This window comes from Sycon ciliatum, chromosome 3, assembly GCF_964019385.1.
Source record: "Sycon ciliatum chromosome 3, ocSycCili1.1, whole genome shotgun sequence".
Lineage (NCBI taxonomy): Eukaryota > Metazoa > Porifera > Calcarea > Leucosolenida > Sycettidae > Sycon > Sycon ciliatum.
Window position 1 is genome coordinate 16,383,640 of NC_088645.1, and position 15,031 is coordinate 16,398,670.

General features: G+C 47.0%; 1 protein-coding gene across 1 annotated transcript in view; it reads left to right on the top strand.

Annotated features, from left to right (window-relative positions):
* The window catches only part of LOC135812506 (serine/arginine repetitive matrix protein 1-like), a 68,512-nt gene that overhangs the window by 5,680 nt on the left and 47,801 nt on the right, over positions 1 to 15,031 (top strand). The window contains exons 3-7 of the mRNA XM_065325843.1: positions 1,469 to 1,560; positions 2,303 to 2,397; positions 2,928 to 3,027; positions 7,672 to 7,848; positions 8,833 to 8,930. Of these exons, the coding sequence (XP_065181915.1) occupies positions 1,473 to 1,560; positions 2,303 to 2,397; positions 2,928 to 3,027; positions 7,672 to 7,848; positions 8,833 to 8,930 (558 nt within the window). The 5' untranslated portion in view covers positions 1,469 to 1,472. The remainder of the gene's footprint in view (positions 1 to 1,468; positions 1,561 to 2,302; positions 2,398 to 2,927; positions 3,028 to 7,671; positions 7,849 to 8,832; positions 8,931 to 15,031) is intronic.

The window sequence follows — 15,031 nt, forward strand, 5'->3', positions numbered from 1 at the left end:
CCCACCCAAACGTGCCACTGTTGGCTGCTGTTAAGCGCCATCACGACAATGATGTGGCACCGTCAAAATCAGTTACACGTCAAGCCTCCAGACTTCTGGGTGAACTTAACCTACCCGACTTGGAGACTGCCACAAAAGTCATTGTCAAGAAGGCCGTTGCTCTCCGGTGCCTGGCCGTTATCCAAGGCAAGCCTCTCCATGGCCAGTTCTGGAGACGAGCTTCTGATGCTGGCTTGAACCTGGGCTTGAGTTTTCGCTGGCTGAAATCGCCAACGATCAGGCCTGCGACAGAGGGACTCTTGCTGGCTGTACAGGATCAGGCCATTGCGACCAGGCACTATCAGGTCACGGTGATTGGACGGGGAGACGTTGTGGACATTTGTCGAGTTTGCGGCACTCGCGGAGAAACAGTTGATCACATTGTGGCCTGTTGCCCAGCCCTAGCCAAAACACTGTATATCGAACGGCATGACACGCTCGTCAAGTTGGTGCATTGGGCACTATGCAAGCGGCATGGTCTGGGTCGGCCGGGAAGCAACCCGCTGAAGCATCATCTTGTGCCTGTCACGGAAAATCTTGACATGAAGCTCCTGTGGGAGTTCAATATCCCAACGGATACGCAAGTGCGCCACAACCGTCCAGACCTGGTGTTGCGGTCCAGCACACAGGTGCTGCTGATGGATGTCAGGGTTCCATTGGACCAGAATGTGCCCACAAAAATCCACGAAAAAATAACAAAGTACGCTCCCCTTTGCCAAGAGCTGTGGCGCATCTGGCATGTGGATGATGTCCGCGTTGTGCCCCTGGTTGTTGGGGCGCTTGGTGGACTGACTGGTGTGTCCCTCTCACACTTTGTGTTGGCATTGGCAGGCACTCTGCGCATTGAAAGGGCTCAGCAATGTGCTATCCTGGGCACGCTGAACATCGTCAAGTCGGTTCTTGGCATCCGGCATTAGGCTCCTCATGTTACGGGTAGAGCTAGTCCGTATAAACCTCCAATACTGCATTTGCTTTGACATCCATGAATGTGCAGTATGACGGTCCTCACAGCCTGATTTTTCTCTTGCCATTTGAGTATGTCCGGCATTCATCTCTTCCTCTATTTCTACAGGTCTATTCCTGTACTGGTAGTCCATTTTTGTGATTACTCTTTTTGTATTCGAATATGTCCTGTCCTCCTCCATCTTTTTGTATTCGAATATGTCCTGGCCTCCTCCATCATTCTGCTTATTTCTGTCCGTCTCTCAGTTTCTGCGTCGGCTTTCAATATTTTTGCTTTGGTTTTTACAATCCTTTTTGCTTCGGTCTCCATTGCGTTGGCCATTTATCTATTTTTTCTCTCATTACCCTTGGTCTCTTTTGGCCCGGTGATGGGGTTCTTACCTCATGTCATGACAACGTGAGTGAAATAAAGCCAACTCCATAATAATAATAATAGCATTCTGTGTTGCCCTTTTGTCCTTATCAGGATCATGTATGACTCGAGAGCTGATGCCATTGATGCACTGGCAGGGCCACGACACAACCACGATGGTCTGCCTGAAAAAGCGCATGGACGTCGTATGTATAGTGTTGCTGCGATTGCCCTCCTGAATCATTCAGTATGGGAGAATACCGTACTTGCGGGATGGGAGCCCTCTCTCGAATAGTGCCCTCTCTCGAATAGAGCCCTCTCTCGAATAGTGCCCCTTCTCGAATATTGAAAAAATACAGCCCTCTTTTGAATAGTGCCCCCCCCCCCCCGGCCTGTAACCAAGCACATGTGCCAGCTTGGTGTTTGTTTGCTAATGTTCTTGTCCATGTCATTACACTGGTTGTTTCAGGATCATAATCATAGTTTTTGTTGCCGATTCTGCGAAGTCGTGATAGTTAACATTAAACGTTAGGCTCTGTTTTTCTTTGACTTCTTTGTTTTTACGCTGGATTACGTCAATGTACCAACATTGAAGAAAAAGTGCCCTCTTTTGAATAGTGCCCTCTCTTGAATAGTGCCCTCTCTTGAATATTACCCTCTCTTGAATAGTGCCCCATCTGTGATGGACATTGAAAAAATAGTGCCCCATCACGTGAGTACGGACGGTACTATTAACTATCCTTCTCCAGGCTGTATCACACATTTATCGCTGCACATCAACACTATAGCTGTTCAAAGGGTCTGCTAGACGTGTACCGTGTAACTTTTCTTGCTAACAAGCCTGGTCATTGGTGTTGCAGTTGCTCTCTGTGTCCTCATTAGCTGTTTGTTTGTTGCTGTTTGTGCGCATGGTATTTCCTGCTCTTGTGTTGCTGACACGATTTGCAGGTTCTGGCTCGCTAGAGCTTGGCTCTGCTGTCCTAAGGAAGAATATTTCCCGACAGATCGTGTCCCCCAAATCCCCGAAGCGACGCGAGCAACAGGTAAGACCGATGGTTAGTGTGTATGTATATATGCAGGGAATCGAAACTGCTTACGACTGGGTTGTTCCTCTGTGTTTCAGTTACTAAGCAACCAGGTGAATGGAGAAGTGCATCCAGTGCACTGAACACTATTTGGACAGGTGTTCTTTTATAAGCATGCATGATATTTTCTCAAGTCAAACCCTCGCTGGTTTCAGTTGTATACGCTGAGTGTATATGCTGCAGCACATCTTGAAAGCAAATTGTCCTACATTGTACTACAGTTTGTATGAAAATGGAAACTTCCAGGCATGGGTTACTGAGGCAATGTTGACCTATAAAATCGTCATGAAAATTGCAACTTTGACCAAGTAAATGAGGTATCATGTTATGGGAGCGGGGTGGGGGAATGACCTATTTTTCTGTCTGCTTGTGTACTAGTGCAGTGGCTCTGCAGCAGCTGCTGTTGTTGTAGTTTTTGTTTTTGTCATAAATTTTTGCTAACAGTGATCATTCATCACTACTTATCACTACTATGTTTTCTTGTGTAGGCATCCTTGTCTAGCCCAACCATCAGTCCTCAATCAAAAAAGAAGAAGAAGAAGAAGAGTATTGTCGGGAGGTCTACGAAACCACGGGATAGTGAGAATGGTGAGATTGGCTGTTACGTAAAGCACAATTCACAATAACACTTTCTGCGATGCGACATACGACATGCAGCACTTGCGACAAAGAATTGCCTGTTGCGTACTGCTGCAAACAGTCGCAAGGCCACTGTCGGAGCAGTTGACCAACGTTAGACTTTTGCGACATGTGGCACACTGCAGCTAACATCAATGGAGCACAGTTTACTAGGCTGGGTGCACCTGCATGTACTATGCACAGCAGATGATGATGATGATGGTGATGATGATGATGCAGAAACCAATAGAAAAGATTGTGAATCGTGTGTCGTGGTTGCAGCTTGTCGCGGGTGTTGCATGCCGTGGATCACATAGCAAAACTTTGCTTGCCGCAACTGTACAATACAGACATTCATATTGAATACTTCCTCCGCGTCATTACAGTTGTGGCTTTGCACATCGCAATGTTTGTGACTTGCTTGTCTTAGTCGATCTGTCTGAATCGCTGTTCTGTGCTCGAACATTGGTACGACCCTTCCTACGCAATGTCTAGTTGTTACGGAAGTCGTGGTGGCCTCGCAGCTCTCTTTCCGCACCAAACAAATTCATATTTTGCCCCAGAGCGCGTATTTTTTCTGGCTTTCGTGCCAGCCCACATCGTTCGCATATGACTGCAACCAGACTGCAACCGGACATGGCCAAATTTCCGATTGTGCTCAAAGTTGGCTCCTTTTGTCCCTAGGCGGACCTCATTCACCCACTACAACAGCTTGGTCCAGAAACCCTCCGTTCTTTAGATATTGACCAAAATAAAACATCAATAAAAATACGAACTGAAACACCTTCACGCAAGGTACTAAAACAAGGGTTCACTGCTGCTAGCGACGGCCTTCCGGTACGAGAATGCAGGACAAAATGTAACAAGTTATGACTGTCGCACTCGCTGACTGTATAAGATCTGGTTACGTTGGTGGACAGTTAGTTATGAGTCATAACTCGTAACATTATGTCAATGTGTACTTTATTTTCATATTGCAAATGAAAGGAACTGTAAAGTCAATATGCAAAGGAAAAAATTGAAAAATTAGCCTTTTGGAGCCATCTACAGGGACATGTACACGTACATGTATGATTATTTCTGTACACCGAAATCATGTACAGCTGCATGTGGTTGTGCTGATCACTCCAACTATTTGAAGCAAAATATGGCCAGGCATTTTTATTGCTGTGTTTTTCGTCACCCGCGCATACGATTCAGGAGTCTGGAAGAAAAAAAACTGTGCCGCACATTGGGAATCAGCACATGCACATGTGCACCCTGGCCTGCGCGCCACATGATACGAGGTCGCTAGCGTTGTACTCGAGACTGACTTACCGTGTAGTGACTACAAGTGCGCGGATCTTTTCAAGTTTCGGCCAACGCATGCCGTGCATGCTGTGCGTGCTACACAGCACAGTACACTGCATACAGTTTGTTGCGCAATCTAGCTGCACGTGCTATTTTACAAGGTGTATTGGTCGATGTTAGTATGACCAAAGTTCTAGTAAACTTTTTTTGTTTTTCGGTTATTTTTCATTTTTTCCACCTCTCGCATATGATTTTAGATTTTCGGGTGGCGAGAAACATAGAAATAAAAACGTGTGGCCTAAAAAAAGAAAGAACCCCCCCCTCCTTGAGTCCTTGGCTGCATCTTCTTGCATGTGTGCCGTTATTCATCGCCATGGGTTCTGCATGACACGTACCTGAAATGGTTGTCATAAGCTCAGAAAGTCGTTACTCAAGCAGTAAATATGACCTCGATGCACTAAAATAGTCAGATAGCCGTTCTATCCGAAGATAAATGTACATTTATATAGCTAGATGGGACTTTGCTCTGGGCATGGAAATTCTGGCGTTATATCCGCAGTCGTTATTAGCGAAGTTGAGTTACAATAAGACGTCATTCTCCCCAGACACAACGGACACAGGAACGGTTAGGGGGAAAGACAGCTATAATGGGAGACGAAGAGACGAACGAACTACACAACTGCATTATGGAAGAGAGAGATCGAGTCGTAGAGAATCCAAGATAAATGGCCTGGGTAGCTACGGCAAATATGGGCGCGCAAATAGCTGCCCAGGCCAATGGAACGAAAGGTGGGTACGGGGGTAAGTACAGGGTGCATGCAGGCCAGCTTTGGAAAGGTTGTAGATAAGATTGTACCGGAGGAGGTACCTAACATACCTCCCCTCCATAAAAAAGAACAGCGACCTTGCAGAAACAAAGAAGACGATGACAAAAATAGAGAAAATGACTGAGGGAGAAGAAAACACACACGAACACACGCACACACACACACACACACACACACACACACACACACACACACACACACACACCACACACACACACACACACACACACACACACACACACACACACACACACGCACACACACCACGCACGGATCTCATAAAAGTGTTATACTAACATGCACTACAGTTATCATGTTCCTTTACTTCTAAAGTATTAGTTATACGCAATACTCAAGCTAGCATAAACATTGCCAACAACGGCGGGCCAAACATCCTTCACAAAATTGGCCCAATAAACTAAGAGTTACAAGGAACATTGCAATCTGAATGGCACGGCTAAACAGCATAGTTACAACTCTGCCAACAATGCAACATGAATAATAGAGCGAGGCTCACCATCGGACCCCTAATATTTATGAAGGACACTCGCGCGAACACACACTGCAAAAATCACAAAATAATAAATTTAAACAAACGGCGAGGAGCCAATAATTTGATAACCGCAATCGATAACACAAGCTGAATCGACATTTGTGTATACTTTATTCATGCAATGTTAAACGGTGTAGACAATGTGCAATAAAACAATGAAAATATGAAGAAATAGTGTAGAGAAAAATTCGGATTCAAACAAGTTTTTGTACAAGACTCCTCAGGAATCGTCGTTGTACTAAAGGACACTGAAACAAAATTTAACTAAATGTATTATGGAAAATCTAAGTTAGAGAAATAACACCAAGAACAACAGCAGTGAAATTTACAAATGTGAATTATAACAATGAAAGTGAGAGCGAACTTGAATGCGTGTGCTAGCATTAAACTTGCAAATGAAAAATGAACAAACAAGAGAAAGAAAGAAGGAAGGACAAAGTGATAACATAATTATAACACATAATCATCTACTAGCTAGTCCGGATTGTTGCAATTCGTATTCCGACTCTTCTTTCACTGTATTGTGCCGTGGTTGTCATGGTTATGGACTACAGTTAAAAGTTTCGGAAGCCATTTATCAGCGGTTGTACAAGCGTAATCTGTGTGTACAGAAAGATAGTATAGTTATGTTGAAATTGTTGAAGCAACGTGTCGTGTTTGGTGTGGCCAAGCTTGGTCGTTAATGTTCTAGGTGAAATGTAATGCTGGAGGAAGTACCAAATAATCTTCTAGAACCAAAAATGGGGACTTTTTTAGTTATCTGTAGCATGACCTTGCTGTCATCAAGGAGACCACTGTGTAAAAACCAAAGTCCAAAACCTTCATCTATCACAGAGTGATGGGCGTTTGTATAAGTTCGTTTACAGGCAAACCTCATCAGGACGAACATTGATAAGGAGAACTTTCCATTGGTACGAGCTAGGTCTAATCCTTTGGCTGGCCAGGCATCATAATAATATTATGTCCGAATTGTTCGTTTACGATGAACTACCGTACGGCAAACTTTCGTGAAGACGAGTTCATTTCAAATGTGATTTGAACAAAATCAGCGCGTAGTACGAACTTTCGGTCTCCGTGGGTGCGCTGGCTGTAGTTTTTCCAATAGTCAAGCCTCTTGCGTGGGCAAAACGAATTGACCGTATGTTAGAAGGCGGAGGACATGCAGTCATGAATTCAATGCACATTCTACTCACCTGTTGCTGGGTTATGTTATTAAAAAAAATGCTTTACTTGAAGTACATGTGCCACAGCATGTACCTTCAGATAAATACAATCTTTATATCAGTTTTCTTGTCAGATCTGGATAAGAACTCCGGATAAGACAAACAGTCTTGTTCAGTCCCTTGAAGTTCGTCCTAACGAGGCTTGACGGTACATCGCTTTACATGGAAAACTCACCTTTCGAATGCAGTCTTCTCACCACTGCGCGAAGCTACATAAGCTTTCTTTTCGGATCTGGAGGCTCAACTAGGATGGCTGTCAGCTTGTACAGTGCAAATAGATTGAATAGGATTGGTGTTGCGCACCTTAAGGATGGCTGTTGACGGGAAAAGAAGCGTTTGTGTTCTACAAAAGTTCTTCCCCCGTGAAGTATTTGCTACTGGCCACGCTCACTGAAAAGCCTAATGGTGAATTCATTTCAAGCCTAGATTTATGTACAGTGTTAAAGTGTATGCATTTGTAAGTGTATAGTTTGTAACGTCCCAGAGCATGCAACTCTTTGTATCACAAATGCTTGCTAATGATCCTCTCTTTTATGTTGGCTTGACATATAATCAGTTTTTGATTGCGACGCATTTCAAGCATATCGCGCATGAGCGGCACGTTTTGCTTACTGCTTTTAAAATGCCTTTGGACCCATCACATGATGAGGCCTATCTGGTATATATGCAAATTTTGATACGGGTGCATGCGTGCGTGTGTACATGTGCATCATACTTCTAGGTGTACAGGTGGTGAACTTCAGGGAAATGATTGACATCCGTGAAGGTAGGAAGAGGAAGAGTCCCGCTGAGGACGACGCTAGTCCACCACCGAAGAAACCGAAGACGTTCATTTCGTGGGATGGTCACGTTACCAGCGATGTAGTAAAGGAGTTGACTACTCCTTGGCATGAAAAAGGTTAATGATAAGTATGAGTACAGTGCATTTTTGTCTATATTCCATTTTCATCAACTTTAGGGAATGAAAAGGTAAAGTACTAGGGTCCCTCATTCAAAATATGGTCTCCTTGCCGCATACTTCAATGAAGGAAGCTACACAGGAGAACAGGGTCAGCCGTCACTGCCACACACATACCCGAGTTATTTTAATACAGTCAAACCTCGTTGGGACGAACACTAATAAGACGAACTTTCCTTTAGTACGAACAAGGGCCAATCCTATTGTTGGCCAGGCATCATATCAAGTCAATATTATTCGTTTATGACGAACTCTGTACGGCGAACTTTCGTGAAGACGAACTAATTTCAAGCGCGATTTGAACAAAATGAACGTGTAGTACGAACTTTCGGTCCCCGTCGGTACGCTGGCTGTAGTTTTTTTTTCCGATAGTCGAGGCCTCAGGCCTCCTCTTGTACTGGCAAAGCATGTTACAAGGCGGATGTAATGCAGTCACGAATTCATTGCACATTGTTCTTACCTGTTGCTGGGTTATGTTATGAAAATTGTTTTACGTTGGCCACAGCATGCACCTTCACATAAATGCAATCCATATGATATGCATATCAATTTTTTGGCAGATCTGGATAACAAGAACTCCGTATAAGAAAAAAATTGTTCGGTCCCTTGAAGCTCGTCCTAACGAGGTTTGACTGTAGTATGCGGGGAGCCCCAATGCATCAAATACTCATTAGTTTGAGGGAATGAAAAGAGGACAAAATTCTTATACAATGCACTACTACCTAGTGTTTGTCATACTTGTACGAATTGTTGCGTATTCCTCGCGTTTGTGTATTTGGAAGCTAGGGTTGGTTCCTCATCAACAAAAATGTATGATTGCGTAATACTGTCGGGTGGTAAAACTTGTCTTTACACCTTGCTAACACCCAGCCCAAGCTAATGCAAAGTAACTCTTCTGAACAATTGTCCTATTACTATTGGCAGTGGGTACATGGGACCCGGATATGAAGAGTTCCTTCCTGCCGACAACCATTCCCGACGATGAGGATGATGCTTGGAATGAGGAATTTGATGGGTTCATGGTTAGTGACTTTTCTATTTTCTATATCTGTTTCTTGTCTGGTTGTTTTGTTCTGTTGTGGCTTTTTCTGCCCCTTAACCCCCTCCCTCTCTCCCCCTCTCTCTCTATCTCTCTCTCTATCTCTCTCTCTCTCTCCCTCTCTCTCTCTCTCTCTCTCTCTCTCTCTCTCTCTCTCTCTCTCTCCTCTCTCTCTCTCTCTCTATCTATCTATCTATCTATCTATCTATCTATCTATCTACATAAGTGGGTATACCCAGGTTTCAACAGTGCTCAACACCACAGGGTAGGCTCCCTTGAGACGTGTGGGTCTTTCAGGACTTCAACAGTGTGATATCTATCTATCTATCTATCTATCTATCTATCTATCTATCTATCTATCTATCTATCTATCTATCTATCTATCTCTCTCTCTCTCTCTCTCTCCTCTCTTTCTCTTCAATTATGTTCCCCTCTATCATGCATTGCTACCAGTGCTACTGCTTATCCCAGATGTGTTGATGTACTGTTGAAGTACGTGTACAGTACTCCCATTTTCCCTTGCCGTGTTACAATGTGTCGTGATGTGATTTGATCAAGACCAGTCCACCAGCTCACTCTGTTGCTTTACTTCTTTAAATCAATGATTACGATCAGCTGGAGCGTATTCGACTTTACAAATACGCACGACAAAAGCATTATATACCACAACATAAATCCGTTGATCCCTGAGTACCACAACATATAAATCTGGCATGGTTGGCGGCGCTACTCTAGTTACCGAATTATTCGGTGTGTGCCAGAAGGAGGAAAAGGGAGAGACAACACCCATTACATGACAGAGGATGCTTGGAGTACGAAAACAAGTAATCTCATTCATGACCACAACAGGGCAACAGGGCTCGAACGGAGCCGCCTAGAATACACCACGGCACCAATCTGTTTAACGCATGAGAAAAAGCATACAGTAAAAGTCAGCTTATCCGGATAATCACTGGCGGCAAGCCGTGCGCTGGCCTCGTTATCTCGCGGCTGACGACGGTCGATTGCCAGGTGGCAGCTGCGGCTGCAGGCTACTGTAGCTGCTGCAGTGGTCGCTGCTTTTGCTGGAGATACATGATTCTTTGCTCTGCATGTTTTGCGTGCGGCTTAATCACCAGCACCAAATCATGACCACACTATCCCATATGTTTTCCTCCGCAATTCTCAGAGGTTTGTTTCATGTGTACATCAGGCTCGCGCATTGGTCGATGGATGACATAGTGCCTTGCTGGTGTCTTGCACGGACCTGGGGCTTGGTGCTGTCCTTGGTTGCGAGCAGTTATATTTTTAGTTCAAACTGTTGTTCGCAGCCTTTTCGCCACGAGCGGGGCTTTTGTTTGCTGGAGTTTGGGGTCACGGCCCGTTTCAGACGATGTCCTCAGCTCCTGGATCTTGTCCTGTGGGTGTTGCAGTTTCAACTGCTGGCTTTCCACGAGTCGCGTAAGGGTACCAGTCCGCCTCAGTTGGTTAATTGGATGACGAAGCTGACGGTTTGGGGGACACGGGGCGAGCCGACCAGGAATGCAGAATACGCTGACGACGATGTAATCGGGGGACATGTCAAAGGAACTGAGAAAGAAGCGTTTCACGTTCGAGGCATTCTGACAAAAGAGTTGGTTCAAGGAAAATCCTACTGAGATCGAATAAGCCGGTCCACACTGGTGAGACTCGAATATGACTGAAGAAGTCAGGAAAAGAAACGACGATAAAGAACACACTAGATGCCCAGGCGCGTCGGAAGGACTTTGGAGGTGGGGCGGCCATGGAAGGGGGGGGGGGGTCCAGGGGTCCTCCCCCGGGAAAAAAATTCAAAATTTAAAGCCAATTGCAAGCATTTCCGGGCATTTGGTGTCATTTCGGTGTACGGTAACTACAATGAAAGACTTTTTGATTCTGCAAAAAACCAAGAAGATGCTACGATCCGGGACAAACATTACCCTCCCCCAGGAAAAAAATTCAAAAATTGAAGCCAATTGCAAGCATTCCCAGGCATTTGGTGCCATTTCAGTGTACATGGACTTTTGATTCTGCAACAAACCACGATGGGGGACAAGGATTTGCCACGTTTACGCTGAGATCTTCGCGCTTTGTTGCAGTGTGCTAAAAAAAATTAACAACCACACAAGCCGACCTGTTTGGGAGCTATTACGCGTTGTATTATCAGGGCATAGGCAACAATTGCCGCATGCAGTATGCAATACTATGGACCAATGCCGTAGTATCGCAGGCAACAATTGCCGCATGCAGTATGCAATACTATGGACCAATGCCGTAGTATCGCAGGCAACAATTGCCGCATGCAGTATGCAATACTATGGACCAATGCCGTAGTATCGCAAGCACCAATGTGCGTTAGACTGGCCAATGCCTGGGCTAATGGGGGCAACAATTGCCCGGCGTGTCAATACACGCATACGGTAGGGATGCACTTGTGAGCACATGTAGGCGCACTTGGCTCAATGCCGGCCTGACCCACGATCCCTACCGTTCTCCCTTCCGGGATGGCTTAGAATAGAATGATGGTTAGAGATGATGGGGTGGGTGGTGGTGCTCAAAAACTGGCCAAGGTTGTCAAGCGATCTGACTGTTGGCGCAGCAAGGATGAAGAAGAAGCAGCATCGAGAGCCGGAGTAATGCGCATGCTCCGCGTGGTCCCGTGCCGGGGCGCGGGAGTTCGGAGTGCGTGTTCTGCACGGGCACGTGATGCGCTATGGCAAGTACGTGCAAATTATGTTAGGAATGTAATTGTTGGTGGGTTGCTAACTTCACTTACCGTGCCATGCACGGAAACTTATATTTAACAACCACACAAGCCGACCTGTTTGGGAGCTATTACGCGTTGTATTATCAGGGCATAGGCAACAATTGCCGCATGCAGTATGCAATACTATGGACCAATGCCGTAGTATCGCAGGCAACAATTGCCGCATGCAGTATGCAATACTATGGACCAATGCCGTAGTATCGCAGGCAACAATTGCCGCATGCAGTATGCAATACTATGGACCAATGCCGTAGTATCGCAAGCACCAATGTGCGTTAGACTGGCCAATGCCAGGGCTAATGGGGGCAACAATTGCCCGGCGTGTCAATACACGCATACGGTAGGGATGCACTTGTGAGCACATGTAGGCGCACTTGGCTCAATGCCGGCCTGACCCACGATCCCTACCGTTCTCCCAAAATACAACATGACCCAAACAGGAATTATCGGCATTACTATAGTTATAGTAGCGTTACTATAGTTATAGTATAATAGGTATATCATATGTACACTACAGCTGTTGCTAGGGCCGTCCAATGCGGCTACCCATTAGCATAACGGGCAGAGACTAGAACAATGCCGCTGGCAATGCTCTGTCTGCGACAGGGGTGCGGACATAGCGGAGGTAGGCAGAGCTTTGCCACCTGCCGGCGGTCTTCAGCACGTACTCAGGCACGCCAGCTTTGCCTGCCAGCGTTGCAGCGCCTCGTCTGAGGCTGTGGCTGCGCACGTCTGTTAGGCAAGGCTGTTTGTAGTAGCCTGTTGATGTTTGGCGCAGGGCGACAAGCGTTCGGAGTGCTGCAGCGAAGCGCATGCCATGCTGGAGCTGTCCGCCAGGCCCTGGCGGATGAGGTCCATGGTTGCGTCGTCAACTGCTGGAGGGTGGACTGCGCTGGTTGTGTCGGCACCACTTCGGCAGTTGGGATGCGAGTCCGGCAGCGCTGACAACCTGACCCAAACAGGATTTATCTGCATTACTATTACACTGCATTTGATGTGAGTGCCGTCCAATGCGGCTAGCCATTAGCACAGTGGGCAATGCACTCAAAGTACAGGATCTGGAACAATGCTGCCGGCACTGATCAGTCCCTGAGTGTGGCTTGCCCTGGCGCAGGGCGACAAGTGTTCGGAGCGCGGCAGCGAAGCGCATGTTATGCTGGAACTGGCCGCCAGGCCCTGGCGGATGAGGTCCATGGTTGCGTCGTCAACTGCTGGAGGGTGGACTGTGCAGGGTGTGTCAGCACTGCGTCGGTACATGGGCTGAGAGTCCGGAAGCGCTGTACTCGAAGACGAGTAAGAGACTTAGCAGGATCATTGCAGAGTCGCCGTTGGGCTGAGTCCACATCAGCCGGTCTGTTGAACGGAAGGGGGAGGATCTAAGGCCAAATGGTGGTGCCTTATCTACATGGTACGAACCTTCCAAAAAATGCCAAGCCGGGGCCAGACATGAGGGGAAACAGACCAAAGCCGCCAGGCATACTTCGTGTCAGCTTTAGAGAGGAGAGCTCAGCATCAGGGACCTAAATTTCCGAGCCATCTTCAAGATTATGGGCTGGTGCGAAAACAGCTCCGGGGGCCCTGGAGGGGTGTGCTGCTGCGTCAGTCGCACAATACGTGCTCCAAGCGTCGCGAACCTCCTCCCGACTAAAGTCTCCCAGGCCAGGGATGGGGCTGCAGTTGCCTCGGCTAGGTTCTGCTCCGCTGCCGGAGCGGCCAAGTCCTCGCGTACAGTAGTAGTCTGGAGCCAACTTCAACTCGAGCAGGCGAGTCCGCGGAGTAGGTTTTGTTCCTGTCGGGTCTAAATAATTGCGGGATGCCAGTGCGTTTCGCAGCTCAGCAGAGCGCATTTTGGCTGGACATCGCTCACTGTCAGAGACATGGTTGATCGGATATTGATCAGAAACTGGCCGCGATTGTCAAACAATTTGACCGTCAAGGCAGCAAAGCAAAGAGCGTTATGGCTGGACATCGCTCACTGACAGAGACATGGTTGATCGGATATTGATCAGAAACTGGCCGCGATTGTCAAACAATTTGACCGTCACTGCGTCAGCGCAGCAAAGCAAACGGAGCGTTTTGGCTGGACATCGCTCACTGACAGAGACCTGGTTGATCGGATATTGATCAGAAACTGGCCGCGATAGTCAAACAATTTGACCGTCAGCACAGCAAAGCGAAGAGCAAGCTCAAAAACTGGCCAAGGTTGTCAAGCGATCTGACTGTTGGCGCAGCAAGGATGAAGAAGAAGCAGCATCGAGAGCCGGAGTAATGCGCATGCTCCGCGTGGTCCCGTGCCGGGGCGCGGGAGTTCGGAGTGCGTGTTCTGCACGGGCACGTGATGCGCTATGGCAAGTACGTGCAAATTATGTTAGGAATGTAATTGTTGGTGGGTTGCTAACTTCACTTACCGTGCCATGCACGGAAACTTATATAAAAAAAAAAAAACGGCCGAAAAAGTGGGGCGGCCATGGCCGCCCCGGCCGGTGCGGTTCCGACGCCCTTGATGCCATATTTGCAACCGAAAATGTTGCGCGAGAAATCATATCTCGCCTTTCTCGCTGCGCTAGGCCGGCGGGAAATACAACTTCTGTGGAAAGCCATTTCTGCCGCTTTATCCCCCCCCCCCTTCTGTCTCTGTCTCTCTGTTTCTGTCCCTGTCACTCTGTCACTCTGTCTGTCGGTCTCTGTCGGTCTCTGTCTCTCTGTCTCTGTTTCTGTCTGTCTGTCTGTCTGTCTCTGTCTGTCTCTGTCTGTCTCTGTCTGTCTCTGTCTCTCTCTGTCTGTCTGTCTGTCTGTCTGTCTGTCTGTCTGTCTGTCTGTCTGTCTGTCTGTCTGTCTGTCTGTCTCTCTCTCTCTCTCTCTCTCTCTCTTTCACACACACACACACACACACACACACACACTCAAACTGCTGGTGACTAATGCCTGTAGCCTTCGTAACAAGCTGGACGACCTGATGCATGCACTCAACCAGCACGACATAGATGTAGCAATTATCACTGAAACTAAATTCTCTGCTGATGCCATAACTAGCCTTGACTCGTCCATCCCTGGATACGGCGTCACATATCGCAGAGACCGGAACGAGCACGGAGGAGGTATTGCTGTGTGGATCAAGTCCACCCTTGCTTCTGCTCATCTAGACCAACTCCAGTCTGCAGAACATGAAACACTCTGGGTTAAAGTCCACCTCCGTGGTGGCACAAGCTTGGTGATCGGCTCTGTGTACTGTCCAGGCTCCTGTAGCCCCACCGACCTCTGTCTCATCAATTCACTTGATGATACACTACATCAGGCCAAAGAGCTGTCCCCGAACGTAA